At 37.0% G+C, this 21,515-nt stretch overlaps 1 protein-coding gene, 1 long non-coding RNA gene and 1 pseudogene across 2 annotated transcripts; 2 read left to right on the top strand and 1 right to left on the bottom strand.

The window, feature by feature from the left end:
• Window positions 1–597: 597 nt before the first annotated feature.
• LOC136677819 (B-cell receptor CD22-like) lies at window positions 598–4,833 on the top strand. The gene is made up of 4 exons (XM_066655474.1): window positions 598–871; window positions 2,085–2,324; window positions 3,978–4,217; window positions 4,796–4,833. The coding sequence occupies exons 1-4, from the start codon at window positions 598–600 to the stop codon at window positions 4,831–4,833; spliced, it is 792 nt and encodes a 263-aa protein (XP_066511571.1).
• Window positions 4,834–5,638: 805 nt separating this feature from the next.
• LOC136686434 (uncharacterized) lies at window positions 5,639–7,621 on the top strand. The gene is made up of 3 exons (XR_010800319.1): window positions 5,639–5,748; window positions 6,242–6,357; window positions 6,477–7,621. It is a non-coding gene; the product is annotated as an uncharacterized lncRNA (long non-coding RNA).
• Window positions 7,622–11,417: 3,796 nt separating this feature from the next.
• On the bottom strand, window positions 11,418–17,371 carry LOC136677824 (NACHT, LRR and PYD domains-containing protein 12-like; annotated as a pseudogene).
• Window positions 17,372–21,515: the final 4,144 nt, after the last annotated feature.

Raw genomic sequence — 21,515 nt, forward strand, 5'->3', positions numbered from 1 at the left:
CTAAGGGCTGCTAAATTTGAATTAAGGTCTGAATATGATTTCAAAGAGTACATTTTCTTTCTACAATAAATTGGAAGTGAATAACAGTCATAGTCTCATGGTCGATAACTTCAACAAATGGCATGATGACTTAAAGATTGTCTGAAGAAAAGCTTGCTTTTGTTTTGCAAATATCTCATGCATATAACATTACTGTTATAAATCTGAACAACGGTGAAAATCAAAATAATTAAAATTCAAATTTTAAAAATGTCAGTCAAATTTAACCTTGAATTCTGCTAAATGTGTCCATTTTGAAAGCTTCAGTCTTTAACACAGAAGCATGGATGGAAAATCAATTCTATTTAGGATTATTTTAGTGAGTTTTACGTTTTTTAGCTTCATTTCTGTTTATTTATTTTTTATTTTTTTGCTGAAATGAAATCTCTTGGAAATGTGCTGAAGCAGAGGCTTTATTCGGCTCCTTTACTGAGAGAAACTAATATAATTTACCCATTTCTGTATTGTGTGTGTGTTGCAGGAGGTGTTGCTCAGAGTGAGTGGAGTGTAGAGTACATCCATAAATCTATCTGTGCTCTAAAGGGATCCAAAGTGACGATGGATTGCGCTTACACATATCCAAGTGGTCACTCAGTCCAAACAGCTTTCTGGACCAAAGAGTGGCCTGTAAATGGTGAAGAGCCTCCTGATCTGTTAAATGACCCAGAGTACAGAGACAGGGCTGATGACCTTGGCAATAAACATGGTGATTGTGAATTCAGACTGAAAAATGTGACACAAAAGGACCAGAGTAAATACTACTTCAGATTTATAACAGATCAGACTGGAGGAATGTTTCAAGATCCAGATGGAGTTGATCTCTCTGTCACAGGTAAGATCCATCAGCAGAAATAAGACACTGTACTTCATTCACTGGTGAACAGGATTCCTCCAGCAGTTCTGTAAGAGACCTACATCAGTCCTTCACACAACACCTGAGAAAAACACTGCTTGGAGCACAATTATATACTTTAAATCCAGAAACATTAATTTCCTTCATGTAAGGACCTGCTACAGTGGAAACAGGAGTAAAGATCTGTGTCAAACCAGAGTTAGGTAAGATGTTAACTGTATTTGTTAGAGCTGAGTAGTAGTACACTGAGGTTCGTCGAATTAATTTTGTTCTTTTTTGATATGAGATCGTGCTGACATTTACAATTAATAGCCCTGGGTGTAGGCAGCATGGTGGTGCAGCAGGTAGTGTCCCAGTCACACAGCTCCAGGGACCTGGAAGTTGTGGGTTCGATTCTTGCTTTGGGTGACTATCTGTGAGGAGTTTGGTGTGTTCTTCCTGTGTCTGTGTGGGTTACCTCCGGGTGCTCTGGTTTCCTCGCACAGTCCAAAACACACGTTGGTAGGTGGATTGGCAACTCTAACGTGTCTGTAGGTGTGAGTGAATGGGTGTCACACTGTGAGGGACTGGTGCCCCCTCCAGGGTCTGTTCTTGCCTTGCGCCCAGTGATTCCGGGTAGACTCCGGACCGCTATAAGTGGAAAAGTGTAAACCTCTTACACTGTGACACAAACATCTATTTTGTCTTATGTAATTCAAATGTTTTTAACGTTGACAACTGTTTCCTTGTTTAGTGTTCAGAAGCTGTGTTCATTCCTTTGATCATAACAGAATGCAGATGACCTACATTTGGGGTTTAATGTTGGCCAAATATGTTGTCTATATGTCTGTAATAATATGGCCCTAAACATATCAGATTTTCATTGCAGTTCTAAAGTGTAAAACCCCATAACATTACAGTTGGTCATTTATTAAATAAAATGATCTAAAATTACACATAGCATTGTGGCAAAAGTATGTGAAACTCTGGGATTAGCAGATAATCTGAAAGCCAAATCAGAGTCGTGTTTTCAGTCAGTGCCCTCCCAGTTTGTAAAAAATGTGATGCATGCTACATTTTTCCAAGTTTCAAATTTTTGGAAATTTTAATTTCTTTATCTAAATTCTGCCTAACCGTTCGAGCATATGTTTATGGAATCCATTGTTCAAACTTGCACTCATTTTGAGTAATTGTGTAAATGTTTCATTTGCAGATCTCCGGTTGGAGGTTCCTGAGACAGTGACAGAGGGAGATAATGTCACTCTCACATGTAAAACCTCCTGTCGTCTGACTAACCGTCCAAGATTCACCTGGTACAAAAATGGACAACGTTTATCCTCCAGAACTGACCAGCTCCACCTGCAGTCGGCCAGCAGGGAGGATAAGGGCAGATATCACTGTGGTGTACAGGGTCAGAGGCTTCAATCTCCTAAAGTCATTCTGAATGTCAGATGTAAGTATAGACAATTTTCTATGTGTATATTCATAAAAACAAGGCAAACCTAGTTCTGTGGGAGCAATAGGATTTATTGCTTTACAGCTTTACAGGAATTTTATTGAGGGTGAGAGCTGGATAACCATTGTGCTAATTATCACCTCTGTCACCATTGTAAAAGCTAGTCGTGAGACAACCCTGCCATTATACTTATTTCCAGCCTTTACTAGGCCTTAACATACTCCACTGTACTAAAGCACAACTGAATATCTTAAAATTACGCTTTAACCAGCCTTAACCAATCCTGTCTGAAACCTGAAAGAACTCAATTGCTGTCCAGAATAATGTATGTAGCACAGAACCAAAAGCAAAAACAGCCAAAGAACACCAAATGGAGACCTTTTCTCTCTGTCTTTGCTGTCTGTATCTGATGTCAACTCATATTTCTATGCTCTATACAACAGGGAAAAACTGAAATCACTCCTCTGCATACACATTTGGAAAATGCTCGTTTAAATACTTCTTTCCCAACTTTCATCTCCTGGATTTCTTCTTGATAAACAGGGTCTTAAAAATGCTGCTCCAGCACCCTCTTGGAAATCTTAAAATGTAATAACTTATTTATTGTACACACAGGTACAGTGGCAGAGATGGATAACGCTTATGCAATTAAACCCATCCCCTGCCCATCATATTCCATAAGTTTTTGTAGTAAAAAAACACTAATGCTGCATTTGCATAACAAATATACATTGATCCACCATAATTTTACGACTACCTCCTTGTTTCTAGCAGGTAAGATGTGGGTGGTGGATCATTCTCAGCGCTGCGGTGACACTGACATGGTGGTGGTGTGATAGTGTGTGTTGTGCTGGGGCGAGTGGATCAGACACAGCAGTGCTGCTGAAGTTTTAAACCCCTCAGTGTCACTGCTGTTCTGAGAACCAACCAAAAACATTCAGTCACTTTGTGTCATTGATGAAGGACTAGAGGAGACACTGTGCAGCGACAGATGAGCTACTGTCTCTGACTTTACATCTACAAGGTGGACCAACGAGGGAGGAGTGTCTCACAGAGTGGACAGTGAGTGGACGCTGTTTAGAAACTCCAGCAGCACTGCTGTGTCTGATCCAGCTGCTTTGTGGTGGCCTTATGGGGTTCCTGACCAATGAGGAACAGGGTGAAAGGGGGCAGACAAAGTATGCAGAGTAGCAGATGGACTACAATTTGTAATTGTTTAACCACAAACTCTACCTGTAGGGTAAATGGACCATGAGTGTAGAAACAAGGAGGTGGTCATAATGTCATTGTTGATTGGTGAAATTGTGTATTAAATTGCTACAAACCAGAAATGAGATTTGACATTTAAACCTGATACATGGCAGTAGAGTGACAAAAATAAAATACTGCTCACACAGAACAGAACATCTGAACTGAACTGAGTTTTAAGGAGTTTGGGGAAACCGTGAATTCTCAAGCTGGTTGATGTGTGCATAATGACTTTAAAGTTAACCTTTCACTGTTAACATTTAGTTTCTCTTACATTTGATCTCTCAGTGTTTTGTGTAAGTAATGTGCACCAGTACTTCTACTAATATCCCAGCTAAACCACACCGTCACTTAAGGACTGCTCAGATATTCCTAAAATTCACATACATTGTGTTTGTTTAGATCCTCCAAAGAGTGTTTCAGTATCCATCAATGAAACAGTGGAGGACAGTTCAGTGACTCTGACCTGCAGCAGTGATGCTAATCCACCTGTGCACAACTACACCTGGTTTAAAGAAGGTGAAACCTCACCTGTAGGATCTGGACACAGTTACAGTGCTCTACAGAGTGGATCCTACTACTGTGTGGCTCAGAATGAGTACGGAGCTCAGACAGCAGCTGCAGTGTCTGTCCGTGTAAAAGGTATTGAATGATTTTTATAAAATTAAGCCGAACAACAATTTCAGGCTGAATTAAAAACCAGTTTGATTGTTTTCAACATTTCAGTGCACACAGACTGGAAGAAATATCTAATCATTGGTGGGGGCACTGCTGGTGTGACAGCTGGATGTTTAGTTTTTGTTGTTATATTTTTTCAAAGGTAAGTCTATGATTAACCATTAATCTAAAAATTGTTTTTTTTCAAATAAGAATTGACATAGATCCTTTTATTTTAAATTTTGGTAGACAATAAAAACAGAAAATGCTATGGTCACTTAAATGTGAACTTTTTCATCTTTCTTTAATTTTCTAGAGAGATGATTCAGTAATCTTATTTGTCCTTAAGTATTATCCAATAATACTTAAAAAAAAATGTTTTCTGTCTTTAAACCTGTATGTTGTCCTAATCTTGAAGTTCCTATATATACATGTTTTACTGTCTTACTGTAAACTGAATATAATCTCACTAAATCTGCTAATTTTGATGAAAACTGCTACATTTAGTGCTACTAAATAAAGAACAATTCAGAAGCTGTTTTTTTTTGTTTTTTTTTTTTTAGCCGTGGCCCTAAAATCTGTCACAGCTGTCACACCCTAACCCTAACTCTAACACCATCCCACTCTGACTAGTTTACAGAACTATATTTAGAGTAGGGGTGGGCGATATGGTCCTTAAATAATATCACAACATTTCAGGGTACTTTGGCGATAACAATATTATTGTTGATATGAATAAAACACAAAAATAAATTTATTAATTTCAAATACAGACTATTACAACAAAATAAATGTTATACCAATATATATTATTATATTCAATATAGCCCCCTCCAGGGTGTATTCCCACCTTGCGCCCAATGATTCCAGGTAGGCTCTGGACCCACCGTGACCCTGAATTGGATAAGTGGTTACAGATAATGAATGAATGAATGAATGAATGAATGAATATTCAATATATTTTTTATATATGTTTATAATATTAAAGCCTTCTTGCATTTTGAAAATAACATAATGGTTTTTGTACATCTGATTCTTTACTGTACTTCACTGTGGTTAAACGACTCATGTAAAGAATGTATGGCATTTTATGGGTAACCGCATGACATCATTACATAAACAAGTCAGAATATCACTATTATCACAATATTGATTTTTAAAAATCATTTTAAAATTATGATGATATTATTGCGAACGATACGATAAGACACAACCCTAAATGAGAGTTTAGAAAGCGCTTCTATTTTATTTAGCTAGTCATGCTTCTGAAGAAATGAAAAATCAGATTTTACATCAACTTCCTTATTGAGTTCCTTGTTGCATTCTAGTATAACGAAAGTAATTAATGAAGTGAAGGCTAAACTGGTCAAAATCAACCGGGGGTGCATTATGGGGGTATTATGTTGCCAGGATATTATGTTGCCAATTTCTTCTTCTTCTTCCCTCTCTTTTCAGGAAAAAGAGACAAGAAGATTCTAAAAAACCAGAAGAACAGACAGAACCACAACCAATGACGGTGCTTTAATTATTGATCCCTATCAATTATGATTTGTTCTAAGTTATGTAGCACAGTGAATGGATGCCCTTTGCATTCCTTGAAATTTGTACTTGTTTATAAATTAGTGTATATTGTTTTACATGCAGTTCTTTTCAAGCTTCTATTAATTTTAACATGTACTCTTAGTCTAACAAATAGTTTAATGCATTATACTTATTTTGATATTCCCTTTAGATGATAAAGGGTTTCAATAGGCCCTTGTTGTTGTGAGTGTGCACAACCCTTTACTGTAAAAAATATGTCTAAGGAGATGTTTTCTATCTCAGAAATGTATCTAAGCCTCTGGTTTAACATACACTCCAGTGAAAAAACAAAATCACCCAAACTAATAAACCTCAGGAGTACTAATGTTCAGCTCTGATGCACAGGGAAAATATTTAGTATGAAGTGATATTTCACACAGCCACAGTGGATATTATACTAAATTTGATTATGTAAAATATGTAAATAGAGGGTGGAGACCGTCTATGAAGAAGTAAAACTACCTCAGGCTGATGAAAAGAGAGAGACGGCTGCAGGGACTCTCTATGATGAAGAGTTAATCCTTCCCCCTGAAGCTGCTAACATGTAAGGATCCAAGCTTGAACAGTTTTAAAGAACTTATTTTGTCCAGTCTAACAGACTAGTAAAATGTAAATATGTGTTACAATAAAGTGGATAATCTTGGAGTTAAATTGTTGTTGCAGGTCTGCAGACTCCACGAATGATGAAGGCTCAAAATCGATCTAATCTAATGAAGGCCAACGCAGACACCTTCAAAAGGATGCTTCTTTTTCTAAATGCGCAATCTGAAATTTGAATCAGAACATCCCATGAATACCCCATGAATAAGCCATGAATTTTTTTGTTTGTTTGTTTTTTACATAACCACCAAAAATTGTTTAATCAAACATTTAAATCTTTTGCTTGTAATCAACAAGTCCATGTATTTTTTTTAGTATTTAAAAGAGAACATAAAATCTCAAAATCTAAAATAGCCGTGTTTTGAATGAACATCCACAGCCTCCGCTGCACCCTCTAATGGACACCAGATGCAACTGCAACGCAAGGTACATCATGACGCCCACCACAGAACCTGTAATGTACTCCACTGCAGTTGATACACTGCCATGATTTTGACTTATTTAACTCCTGATATGTCTTGAAGCAAATAAATGCATGTGGCACAGCTGTGGCCTAATGGTTAGAGAAGCAGCCTTGGGTTTAATCACCACGACCAGCAGGATAATTGGAGGTGAGGTCACTGAAGGAACATGGCTGTCCTCCTTCCTCAATCCACTTGATGAGGAGCCCTTGAACAAGAAACCTAACCTTAAACTTGCTCCATGGGCAGTAAGGATAGCTGCCCGCAGCTCTAGTGTGCAATTTTGTGAACATGTATAATAATATTAATACGTTTTTTTTTTATAAATGATAATATACACCATATAAACAACACCACTGACATATTCACTGGAAACAAGGTCAAATACATGATTTTCAGTGGTGATCTTTAAAGGGAATATTTATGACTGTGGGGAAATGCAGTTCTAAGCAGCATAGTTTTTTAATGTGGAGGGGGAAAAAAACAACTGTTTGAATTACCACAGAAACTCGTTTGTAACTTGAGATGTTTAGTTTTGTAGCATTGTCGCTAATGCAGTTAGCTGTCTTCCAAATTTGGAGACATTTCCTTAAGTGATCTGAAACAGCAAAATGAAGTCAATATTACCCTTGTATGGAGCAGGAGCTTTCTACATTGTTTAAAAAAAAAAAAAAAAAAAAAAAAAAAAAAAAAAAAAAAAAAAGAGCAGCACATCAGACAAGCCAGTTTATTTGTCTACTCATTTACTGACACTGGGAGCTTTTTAAAAACATAAGACCGGTTTTGAGGACACACAGCGACTAGAGAGCATCAGATAGTGAGGAAATATCTTCAGAATTTTTTAAAAAGTGTTTTTGATTACAATTGTGAACTATGCCTTTAATAATAACTGTGGCTTGCTGATTTTAGCAAACAAATTTTGTTTTCCCTAATATGCAGAGAGTACACAGCTTTACCTAGTGATAGTAACCCATAATATCCACAGCGTGAGGTATTTCTATATGTTTCAAAAATTACAGCAGAAGTATTTGCAAAAAAACTATCATAACATTTTTAACAGTGCATTTAGATTGTAGTATTAAATAAATAAGTAAATATATAACCAAAAAAATAACATTTTTCCTTTAAAATAATAATAAATATTTTCTGACCTGTTTCATAAAAAAAACTCAAAGTCTTGTTTTTTAATACTTTTTAATTTATGAGGTATGCAGAGAAAAGAAATGCAAAAAAGGAAATTTTACATAATCATTTATCTATAAATAAATAAAACATAACTTTCTATCTCTGTTGAGTTATGAGAAAGATTAAAACAGAAACAGAAAACTGAATTTTTATCTACTATTTATAAACAAGGGCAATGTACTACTGATAATACTGTAATACTTATATTAAGTTATTTGTTGGAAAATATCTGCTCATGTTTGTCCTTATAAATAATAACATGTAGATTTGTGGGTTTTTGTTTTTTATGTTTACTTTAATATCAAGGGGAAAATGGTTTGCATAGTTGTGTGACAAAAATTTTGGTTTGGAATTTTATATATAATTTTATTTTATATTCTTGGTTATTAGTCTTCTATTTTTTCTTATCTATTTTGATCACCTTTGTTTTTCCAGCACTGGATGTTTCTGTAACTGTCTTAAAAAAATATGGAGATAGAAGACAGGGTTAAAAGGCGCTAATGTGGATCAAAAATTTCCAATATTATGAGTTTGATCTCTCAAATCTCTCAATGTCCTTTTTTTTTTTACTTTTTATTGTCTTGTCCATGTGTAGTTTTCAAATGTGCTTGCTGGAAAAATGTTTTAGATATTAAAGCTTTTGGCTATTGATTAGTGCCAGTGTCCTTGGGTTGTGCACTGAATTTTTGACTGTCTGTGTGGAGAGTGTTATGTTCTCCCTGTGTCTGTATGGGTTTTCACCCACATTCCAAATAACACATGTTTTGTAGGTTTATGGCTTTGTGTGACTGGTTGAAACTGGCCACAGGTGTGTTTTTGTGTGAAAGCTATTTCCTGATTTCCCTGCTGAAAAATCCAGCACAATTCTCCACTATTGCCCATGTATAAGAAATAATGCAGATTATTATGTTTTGTAATGTAATTTCAGTTTAAAACCACCAAAACGGCGCATTGGCCACATCACCATTAATAATCATCAACAACTGAAAAAACGATACTCTGAGACTTCACCAAAACATCATGAGGTTTCAATCAACCATTTAGGTTTTTTTAAATACTACATGGGCCTGAAATAATACATTTGGTAAATGGAAAACATTCATAGCATTTTTGAAGACATGAAACTTCTACAAGAACCATTTTACCCTTCAGGAACTGTGTGGCTGTGTCTCATTTCCTAATCCCTACATAGTGCACTTTGACAGTCAAAATTTTTTCAAGGCTTTTTCACACAAAGAGTGCACTACATGAATTTGTGTACATTTAATAAATCCCCAAGTTTGTCTTTGTTATATTATCATTCACCATGTGGACCCAGGAGTCAATGTTTTAAGACTCAGGTTGTGCACTACATAGGGAGTAGGGAGCAATTTAAAATGGAGTGATGATTGCGTGACAAGATTAAGCATTTTTCAAATTAACAAATACTTAAAAGTAGTTTAACCTGAAAGTGCTTATTTTTATTTATGTTTCTAAAAATTTTGCCCTCATATATATACATTTATTTTTGGTGTGTGTATAATGTCATGAACATTATGGACACCTATTTCAAAGACTTGTTTACTGATTGTTTTTAAAATAAATAACTGCATCAATACAGGGAATATTGTTGCCTTTTTCTGCTGGTTTAATTTTCCAATGTCTGCTTATTGTTTAGTATAACATTGTTAAAACCAAAATAATAAACGTGCCAAAATAAATACTAAAATATATATAAACATAGGCCCCCAAATATAAAGAAAATATGAAGAATTTTTTAAACATAAAATATACCAATTTCAATTCCAATAAACTATATAAACAATGAAGACAGACAGAAAAGAAGGTTATAAATGTACTTTATTTCACAACTGATGAGAAAACTAGACCAAAACCCAAGAATATTTAACTGTAAGAATAAAATTCACATTCTGCTGTTCTTTTTCAATAAAAATCATTTTTTTCAGATTGTATTCAGATGTAGCTGATCAGCTAAAGCATGTTTGGTCTTCAAAGTTTGTAACTTTAAAACATAGATAACATTGCTAATGCCCACCAATACACATCAAAATGTTTCTCAACTTGATGAAAACACATCTGGGTCTTAATTAAATTAGATTTCCTGTAAACTACAATATTGAACAAAACATAAACATGTAGCTAAATACAGAAGCAATCATCATACACAGTAAGTGCTGTTCTGACTACCAATGTAATGCACGTACCACCTTACTGTAGCATTAATGACTGAGTCAAGATACATTTATAGATTTTAACAAAATAGCACAAAGCACTTTTCATATTTGAAACAAATGTCAAAACACTTCATCTTTTAACTTCATTAAAAAATACATATAAAACAGCATATATATTGCAACAACTCAATTTAATTGGGTCATAAATTAAATGCTTTAAAAAAATTTTTTTGTCACTGTTTAAAACCCTCAAATGTCTGTTGAGAATCTAACTGAATCTGATGCATGCTTTAAACTAAGATTGCTACAGTTTAGGAACAGTTCACCTGGACAATACTTCACATACAAACACAGAACTGAAGGGTGATTAACTCGAGGCTAATTCAGAATCAGATTAGATGCAGGTGCACATATTCCAGGGCAGACATAGTAATAATTCTAGTATTCAAGTAAAGAAGTCTGGTGACCAGAGATGAGCATCTCAGTGCCAGGGCATACAAAAGTGCCCAATGGTGAGGTGAGGGGTTTATATCCCTCTAACCCACACTTGACATTGAACATGGTAATGCTAGGCTCATGTGCAGCTTCTCCAGAGGGCCCCATTTAATTAGCTTTTATTTATATGGAGGATATACAAACTGAACTGCTGGCACTGTGTCAGGCTTGTGGGGTGCGGACTGACTGAGGCGGATACACTTGCTAAAACACTGACTTTATTGAAACGCAGAGATAGACAGACTCGAATGATTAGATAGAATATCAAGACAGAAAGATACCTAGACAGAGACTTGAACAGAGAACTGAACAAGGAGAACTAAACAGAGAAATAAACAGATACAAAAAACCTAGACTGAATTAAAATACAAACAGACCTGAGACAAGGGAAGCGATAGGAACAAAGCAAGGGAACGAGCGACAGACAAGACAGACAGACAGACTGGAGTACAAACTAAAGTGGAAACTCAGAGAGAAACATGACTAAGTAAATGAACAGAGGAAACAACATGACCTGGGAGTGAAACGAATGACCGACAAACAGGAACTCGACAAGGGAACTTAAATACATGACACAAACAAGACACACCTGGACAGATAACGAGGAGGACGGACAAGGAGGCAGAACAAAGGCGGGGACTAGGGAAACAACAAACAGAGTCATGTGCTGAGAGCGAGCACATGGCCGGAAAAACAGACATGACGAGACGAGGGCGTGACACACTGAATGCAGTGTCGCACAAACCATTGGACACCTGGTGAGGTTACTGGATCGATGTTTACAAAGCAGATCCCTCATGACTTATTACATATTACAGAGAGAGACAGAGGAGCCGGGAGTCTCCAGTCCAAACCCTGCATAGAGGGGTTCAGTGAACGTTGTACAGAAGGTGTGCACGTGAGTCCGTTTGTGTTTGTCAGAGATACTGTAGAAGGAAAGAGTGCCAGCCTTCCAATCCAGAAGAACCCCTACTCTTTTAGAGAGGGGGAAACTGACTGTTAGGGACTTGTTATTGTGCCAAACCAAGCAATTGTTCTCAGACAAGTTCAGACTCCAGGACTTTTTTGAATGTCCAAACATGCAGTTAATTCTGGGTCCCTTCCTACTGATCCCTTTGTACGTCACTGCAATAACTGCACTTCGAATCCACTCAGCTTCCCAGTAACTGCGTCCATACAGAGCTTCTGCACATAACACCTGCTTCATGTGACTAAATCTCTGTTTATTTTCATGATACAACTGACTCTCTTCTACTAGTGTTATCTTCTTGTTGCCATCAGTAAGAGCAAGTTGCATGTTTGCTGTGTTTAAGTCCAATGTCAGATTACAGGCGTCTACATGGAGGAAAAAAAAAATATTTTAAAGAGAAGCCATTTTCAAGTCTAAATCTACTCAAATTACAAGTTACATCAACTGTAATATTTCAGCATAACTTTGAACTTGACCTTTCCTGCAATTACACAACTATATATTTGAGAAATTCAGATATTATATGCACTCTATGAACTGCATATTTTATCTTATTCATGAGCACATGAACATACATTTCTTTAGTCCTGCTGCAATCCTCAGCTGTCCTCCTTTGTCCATTCTAGAGAAAAACATAAACATGTACAAAATTACACTCATGCAAAGTAACAGTCGAGTTTAGTTATGGACTAAAATCTTTACATTTTCACATTTAATATTCATATTGAAATTTCACACATAGATTAATCAGTTTTGATATTAAATCTAGTTTCTCGTTCGCTCTCAATGTCACATTCTCATTCACTATGAACTTACTCGAGGATCTGCAGTTTATAGGCTGGATTTTTCGTCTTTGAGTAAAGTAGCTTCACTGCTTTTCCTGGGTGGTTGTAGCACAAATCCAGCTCCTTCAAATGATGAGGGTTTAAATCCAGAGCTGAATCAAGTGAAGAACAACCTTTCTCTGTAATACAACAGCCTGATAATCTGAACAGAGGGAAGAATTAAAAAGAGACATAAAAATTAAGAAAGGATCATGTATTCAAATATAACAACTGTACTATAATAAAACTCATCTATCTATTCCTCAGGGATCCTGAATTCAAATGGACAAATACAGTGTAATTTGCATGTATTCAGTTGGATTTTGGTTTCTTGGTTTCACTAAGGAAAATGTCTGCTTTATTTTTTCATTTCTCAATTTAAACGAGATATTCACAACTTAATGATTAAATTATACTGAGGGTATGAGGTTTCTCACAATCAAAAAACTATTTTTTAAATGACTACACAAACAATAATAATTATATTTCTGCACTTGAGAACACTGATTATTAGGGTACAGAGGTTATATGACATTAACATGAAATAGGTCTAGGATTTAAAAATGCTTATTACCTCAGTTTCTCCAGACTGCAGACGGAGCTCCCAAGCCCTTTAGACAGAAACCCCACTCCTGAATCTTGGAGGTCATTGTTACTCATGTCTAACTCTCTCAGGGTGGAGTGTGATGTTTTTAGAACTGAAGCAATGCATTTACATGATTTTTCAGTGAGAACACAGTCAGAGACTCTGTAATAAAACATAGGACAAGACAATATTTCATTTTACAATATCATTTTTCCAAGCTCTTTCAGTGTCAGAGAAACAACACAAATGGAAAGGGGAAATTGTTTTTGGATTTGGGCTCTAATGGCATGTGTACAGGTTAATGAAGGCACTGAAAAGGAAAAGTTCAGAATGTAGTAAAAGCTTGAAAAGACCATGTGTTTAAAAGAGATTTCACTCATCCGTCTAAAATGGGCTTTTAGAGCTCTTTAGAATGTTTCACATTTTATTCAGTTAACAGTTTGTCATGTTACCAAAAGGAACATTGTGTTGGGTAAGACTATGATTTGGTCACTAAGGGACTTTTCTCTTATTTTTGTGATAATGTGCTGCTCCTTTTGTACAGCTACTTACTGCAACATTAGTGATAATTCTAACACTTACAGTAAAAAATAGCCAGTTGTGAAATTACAATGAGCACCTAGATCAGCCTGACCCAGTGACATAAGACACATTAACTGACATTTCACCTTGACTCTTACCTAAGGACTTCCAGTTTATGTGAACCCTTGAGTCCAGCAGAAATCTGCTTTATTCCTGAATCTAGCAGGTCATTGCAGCTCAGATCCAGCTGCCTCAGGAGTGAATTTGCTGATTGCAAAACTCTGGCAATATGTTCACAGGAATCTCCTGTGAGTTTACAGCATGAGAGTCTGGAAAAAAATAAAAGTTCAGAAAGAAAGAACCCATTAATGGTAATAAATATTGAGATTTATGTAAAGAACCCCAAACTGAAACCTATTTAAGCATCCATCAGCCATGTAAACTATAGGGCAATATGAATGATCTTCCATGTTGTAAACTCCCAGCTGCCCCAAGTCTAGAGAAATTAGTAGCACATTGCTCTTGTTATTTAGGCTGAACCTTAATTTGTTACCATGGAATTAAAAGTAAAAAAAAATTACAGCTTTGTTTGTCATGATTATGTTCAATGTTTGTCTTTGTGTTTTGCAAAATGTTCTTGCTAAAACACAAGGAAAAGAAAAATACCCAGCCAATTAAACAGTAATAAGCAAGTGGAAGTACAACATTTAAAGCTCAGTTGACCTCACAACACAGCTTTCCCACATGCTGATGGAATCTTTAATTGTTGAAACATCTGAGTTTTTTTTTTCAGAGTTTTTACTGAGAGACTGACCTCAACATTTCCAGTTTACAGCAGTTGCCACTTAGACCAGCAGAGAGCAGCTTCACCCCTTCATCTTGCAGGTCATTATAACTCAGGTCCAGCACTTTCAGGGATGAGTGTGGAGAACGTAGAGCTGATGCCATAATTTTACACGATAATTTTGTGAGCTTACACCCAGAAAGACTGGAAATTAGACAAAGAAAATAGCGGCAATTTTAATATATTCCAAAAAGACATCTGGACAATTGCACAGAGATTACACACAAATTGGCTTATAATATAAGACAGGGACTGATGCAGGACTTTATCTTTTGAGATTTTTTTTTCAATTACATTTTCCAGGTTTCTTCAGTTGGATCTTAGTTAACAGGACAAAATTTGGCTCAGAAAACATCAGATCTGCCAGAGTGTTAGCTTGTATACTGCTCATTCTGTAATCTGACATGCATCCTACCCTCCTCTCATTGCCCGGAGTAGCAATGACAGAGGCTCTGTTCTCACTATTACAGCTCAGTGGAGCATCACAATGATTTTAAAGCTGTAATTTTAAGGAAAAAATATGACCTAGCGTTTCTTTAAGATTAGCATACATTTTATATACTTTAAAAATGAATGGACGATGGTTTGAAAACTTGGTATACAATACACCTCCTGAAAGTATCATCCAATAGGTAGATTCCAAGCCAATATATTAGAGAAATAGATTCATTCTTTATTCTTCTTCTGAGCATCAGAGCACTGCCATCACCAACACTTACCTTAGGATCTCTAGTTTACACTGTGAACACTTGAGCCCATCGTACAGCGGTTTCATTCCTGAATCCTGCAGGTTGTTATTGCTCAGGTCCAGCTCTCTCAGAGGGGAGATTGCTGATTGCATAGCTGAAGCCACACTTTCACAGAACTGTCCAGAGAGGTTACAGTCTGACAGGCTACAAAATAAAAAGGAATAGCAACTGAGACATTTGCATTTGGAGTTTATCAGCCCACTCTGTCAGGGTCATGAAAGGACCAGAAATAAACTTCTTACAATAAACTGTTAATGATCTAGCTGCTTTTGTAACTTGTAACACATCTCAGAATCAGATTCGCTTTATGTTGCTAAGGGTTTTACACACAAGAGGAACACGTGTTTTTGCCTACACAGGTTTATGATATGTAACATCTCAGACCAAACCAGTCGAGAACACAAATTAATGACAATATTAAAAGAAAAATAATGATCATTCTGTGTACTTGATCTGAATCAACAGACAGAGAACTCACATAGCCTTTCTGCAGTTTCTCACAGCTGGGATCAGTCTCCTGCGTCCCTCTTCTGACGTGTTGTATTTCTTGAGATCCAACTCATCCATCACCTCCTCTGACACTTGAAAGATGTAAGCCATTGCTGAACAGTGTGCAAGAGAAAGGGTTTTCAACTTTTTCTTGGAATTGAGGAAAGCTTGGATTTCTTGTTGGAGAGTGTTATCTTTCATTTCAATCAAGCAGTGTGAGAGATTGATCCACCTCTCAGGATTGACATTCTTCTTTTGCCCCCGCTTGAGGTTTTGTATTATCTTGGGAATGCACTCTGAACTGCTCTGTCTGTGTGTCAGTACACCATTAAGGAGTCTTTGACTGGACTCCAGAGTAAGGCCATGAAGGAAACGAAGGAAATGGTCTAGGTGTCCATTCTTACTCTTCAAGGCTTCGTCCATGGCCTTCTTCAAGAACACATCAAAGGGAATTTCTGCAGACACAGCCTTGGTTTTTGGGAGAAACATCTTTATTTCCTCCTTTCTCTTGCATATGTAGCAATAAAATACATAAAGAGCAGCAAAGAACTCTTGAAAGCTCAGATGCACAAAGCAGTAGACCTTTTCTTTGTAGAATGCCGATTCCACTTTAAATATTTCAGTGCAAAACCCAGAGTACACAGAAGCCTCTTGGACACCAATGCCACACTCTTCCAGATCTATTTCATAAAACATGTAATTGCTCTTAAGGAGTTGTTTGAAGGCCAACTCTGCAAGTTTCAGGATCACCTCTCTGTTGTGCTTCAAAAGTTTCCTTGCATCTTCTTGCTCTACCTCGTCAAACTTCTGGCTCTTGGTGTTTGTCTGGATGAGCAGAAAGTGCGAATACATTTCAGTCAGATTTGTGGGGATTTCTTCTTTGCAATTTTGGGTAAACCAAGGCTGGAGAGCAGTGACTGAAATCCAACAAAAAACTGGTATTTGGCACATGATATGAAGGCTCCTTGATGTCTTAATGTGTGAAATGATTTTGTTTGCATGATCCTTGTTTTTGATTTTCTTTCTGAAATATTCTTCCTTCTGGAGGTCACTGAATCCCTGAATTTCTGTCACACAGTCAATGTACTTGGTGGGCACCTGACTGGCTGCTGCTGGTCTTGAAGTTATCCAGATAAGAGCATCAGGGATTAGCTCCTTTTTGATGAGGTTTATAATCAGAGAATCCACCGTGGTTCTAGCATTAGCGTTTCTGACAGGTGCAGTTTGTCTAAAATTTAGTGAAATTCTACTTTCCTCAAGGCTATCAAAAATGAACAAGATTTTCTTGTCAGTATAAAGGTCTGAGGGGCAGTCCTCAAGTTCAGGATGTAAGTGAACTAAAAGTTGGTGTAGACTCCACTCTTTATCTTTAATCAGGTTCAGCTCACGAAATGGAAATACAAAAAGAAACATGATGTGATTATTGGCCTTATCCTCAGCCCAGTCCAGGATGAATTTCTGCACAGAAACTGTTTTTCCAATGCCAGCTACACCCTTTGTAAGAACAGTTTTTATGTTTTCATTACCAAAGATGTCATTGCAGTTGATTCCTTTCTGAGTGTTCAGAGCCACTGGATCATTATTTAAACCTTTGCCCTCCCCTTCTGCCACTGTGAGATTAGTGTAGATGTCATTCAGTGAAATCTTCTCAGTTTTCATAGTGGTCTGCTCAACTATGAATTTATTTTTATGTTTTAGCCAGTGTTTATGATTTGCCAGCACAGCCTGGAGAGGTTTCACTGTTTACAGAAAATGAGGAGAGAAAGGTACATTTAATGAACATTATTTAAGCATAAAAATCTGCTAATTAATCTGGTCAGCAAAGCATGCTTGTCAATGTAGGACCACGATCTTCTAAGAATGATGTTGGATGTAGACCATATTAGAAAGTTAACATGAAAAGACAAACATAACATTCAAATTTGTTGACTAAATCTCACTTGGAACACATTTATCTGCTATACGAATTCCTGGGTTTTTGGTACAATGACATTTTGTAACAGACACGACTCCAACTTGAAAAAAAATTCTAAATATCTACAATTTTTCACTAGAACTACAGCACTATTGTGACATTCACATGTGCTTATCTCATAATTACTGTCCAAAAGCACATGAAATCATAATAGTATACAATATAATTGGTAAATAATACTTTACTAATGCTTTAATCATTTAAAAATGTTCAACAACACAAAACTAAGCTTTGCACTGTGAAACATGAATTTATGTGTCACAAATATGAGCCAAATGATGACGTTTCTAGTGAAGTCTGTGAGGGGCATGAAAAAAGGGCAATGAAAATATTAAAATATATTAGGATATTCCAAATTACAAAGCAATTGTTATTGTAATTCTGCTAATGCATGGCTCTTTTAAAAAAATTCCACATTTTGTAGTTTCTCATTTATTAAAAAAATAATAAATAAATAGAGAATGCAAATACAGAGTGAAGATCCAAAAGTAGAGTGGGTGGGGCTAAATTTAAGCTAGCCTGCTGTCAGTAATATTTAGAACATTTGTTTATTTCATCAAGCAAAAACTTTACTTAGAATGGCTCAGAAGATGCTTAGCACCAGACATCTGTTCTTAACAGTATGAACTGACACAAATCATGTCAAGCATGTCTTACGAATATTAATAATACTCCATCCCTCAACATGAAATAAGGTAATAAATGTGTTAGTACCACATATCAACTGACTACTACAGTCTAAAAATATACCTGCAGTAGGTAGAAATGTTAAAACAATAGCTTATATATGTATAGCAAACATGTATTTTACATTTCTGAATGTTAAACCATTGGATCATTTAAGGAGATGAAATTATAACTTGTTTAAATTAAGAAATACAGTGGGTACGGAAAGAATTTTTCACTCATTGTTTCATGGCAACCATTTGCTAAAATTAAAAAAAGTTAATTTTATTTCTCCTTAATGTACACTCACCACCCAATCTTGACAGAAATAACAGAAATGCAGAAATTTTTGCAAATTTAGTAAAAAAGAAAAGCTAAAATTTCACATGATCATAAATATTCAGACCCTTTGCTGTGACACTCAAATTCTGCTGTGACAGAATTTTGGCAAGGCATAGATCTGGCCAAGGTTACAAAAGAATTTCTAGAGCACTCAAGGTTCTTAAGGGCACAGTGACCTCCATAATCCTTAAATGGAGGAAGTTTGGACGACCAGAACTCTTCCTAGACCTGGCCATCCAGCCAAACTGAGCAATCATGGGAGAAGAGCCTTGGTAAGAGAGGTAAAGAAGAACCCAAAGATCACTGTGGCTCAGCTCCAGGGATGCAGTAGGGAGATGGGAGGAAGTTCCACAAAGTCAACTATCACTGCAGCTCTCCACCAGTCTGGGCTTTATGGCAGGGTGGCCAGACCTATGAAAGCTCACATAGAGTTTGCCAAAAAAAACACATGAAGGACTCCCAGACTGAGAAATAAGATTCTCTGGTCTGATGAGATGAAGACTGAACTTTTTGGTGTTAATTCTAAGCGGTATGGGTGAATAAAAACAGGCACTGCTCATCACCTGCCCAATACAATCCCAACAGTGAAACATGGCGATGGCAGCATCATGTTATGGGGCTGTTTTTCAGCAGCAGGGACAGGACAACTGGTTGCCATTGAAGGAACGGTGAATGCAGCCACGTAGAGAGAGATCCTGGATGAAAAACTCCTCCAGAGTGCTCTGGACCTCAGACTGGGCTGAAGGTTCACCTTCCAAGACAATGACACTGAGCACACATCTAAAATAACAAAGGAGTGGCTTTGGAACAACCCTGTGACCATTCTTGACCTGCCCAGCCAGAGCCCTGACCTAAACCCAATTGAGCATCTCTGGAGAGACCTGAAAATGGCTGTCCACCAATCTTCACCATCCAACCTGATGGATCGAATGGCAGAGGATCCCCAAGTCCAGGTGTGAAAAACTTGCTGCATCATTCCCAAGAAGACTCATGGCTGTACTAGCTCAAAAGGGTGCTTCGACTCAATACTGAGCAAAGGGTCTGAATATGTCTGATCATGTGAAATTTCAGTTTTTCTTTTTTAATAAATTTGCAAAAATTTCTACATTTCTGTGTTTTTCTGTGAAGATGGGGTGGTGAGTGTACATTAATGAGAAATACAATTAACTTTTTTTCATTTTAGCAAATGGCTGCAATGAAACAAAGAGTGAAACATTTAAATGGGTCTGAATACTTTCCGTACCCACTGTATACTGTGTTACTTAAACTGAATCATTCATATGAATAAAGCAGCAATTTAATTAATAACACAGCCCTCGTACCTTCGTGTGACTTTGTTAATCTTTTCCTGCTGGAAGTCGACGAAACTTCTGATATTTCCTCAGCAGCATTCACATCTGTGGCCTGTGGAACGGACAGTCTCCTCCTCTTTGAAATGTTCTCACTGAGATCTGGATTCATACATTTTCTTTTTATCTCTTTTTCTACTCTACTTGCAATTTGATTCTGATTTATTTTCTTCAAGATCCTGAAAACAATGTCGAGTGCCTTACTCTCCTCGTAGAAAGCAACGAGTTTTGTTGCCAGTTGGGGTTTGGATATTTTTTGCATTTCTGCCTTTCGAATACGACTGTATCCCTCTGGTGGGGACTCAGTGAGGCAAAACTTGAATCTCTCAAGTTTGTCATCGTCTAAATCATCAAGGACGTTAAGAATGTACGCCGATGTTGTCATGATGAAAGGCTGAAACAATAGAGGTTCACTGGTTAATGTTCAGTAAAGGTACACAAAACAAGAGGAATGTGGACACTGCTGCTTTAAAAAGCATAATTCGTGAAACGCAAGTAATATTATATCGCTCTGTATTCACAACGATTTTTCCCCAAAGTCATAACACGGACACACGCCTATACACCTTTACCTTTCGGTTTCAGAATCCGTCCGTATTCAAATTTGTTTTGGCGGTTACATTCCGTTTATCTATTTTCTGCTCGATAATCAACACCACGATCCTTCAAACCTAGTCTAAGCCACAAAAAAAAATCTATTTTACCTGTTTTTCTCTCCACTGTGTTTCGACGCCGTTTAAAACAAGCGGGTGAACTTTTCGCGCGCCTGTGTGTGTGTGTGTGTGTATGAGTGTGTGTGTGTATGAGTGACAGCGAGGGCATTGTGGGAAATGTAGTTCAGAAACAAATTCATCACTGTTTCAACCTTCACATGATACACACCGGTGGTGGGTCGGGGTACGATTCGTCAGGTAAATGTAGGTCTGTTGTTTCTAGGGTAAAATATATTAATAGTATCCAAACGAAAACTACGCAAGTAGAATGTAATTAGAGGCTCAAAAATGTCCCAGTAACTTCCTCATTTCTAACCGACTGAAATTAAACACAAAAATGACGTAAATGTAAATGTCTAACAAGTCAGCAGTAGATTACTCTACTCCTTATAGGACTATTCAAGTAGAAGTCAACTCAACTGGGCCCATGTGGTGCTGGCTGGGTTAAGATGGGCACAGGCTGTAGTTGGCCACCCATGGGCTGTTAGTGGGAAGCAGGTGGGCTGCGTGTAACCGATAAATGTGGACAGTGGCAGAATTGGTTTGTCTTATTTTAGAGAGATGTTGTGATTCCAGATGGTGTTCCCAGGTTGTGAATCATGAAACTGTGTGGTCTGCTGAATGTTTGTAGCTGGTCAATGAAGGATACCACTTCAGCTTTGTCTATATAAGAGTGCCTCTGTCAAAAGCTGATTCCTTTGTAGTTTCCTCTCTAGGGTCCGGAGGCTTATTCTGATACTGTGTAAATGGTTTAAAAC

Source organism: Hoplias malabaricus, chromosome 2 (genome assembly GCF_029633855.1).
Source record: "Hoplias malabaricus isolate fHopMal1 chromosome 2, fHopMal1.hap1, whole genome shotgun sequence".
Classification (NCBI taxonomy): domain Eukaryota; kingdom Metazoa; phylum Chordata; class Actinopteri; order Characiformes; family Erythrinidae; genus Hoplias; species Hoplias malabaricus.

Bases quoted from the DNA above. Each gene is read 5' to 3' on its own strand.
- LOC136677819 (XM_066655474.1), top strand. From the start codon at position 598: ATGGATTGCGCTTACACATATCCAAGTGGTCACTCAGTCCAAACAGCT. The intron at 872-2,084 runs GTAAGATCCATC...TTTCATTTGCAG, and splicing joins AGTTGATCTCTCTGTCACAG to ATCTCCGGTTGGAGGTTCCT. The intron at 4,218-4,795 runs GTATTGAATGAT...TTTTTTTTTTAG, and splicing joins AGTGTCTGTCCGTGTAAAAG to CCGTGGCCCTAAAATCTGTC.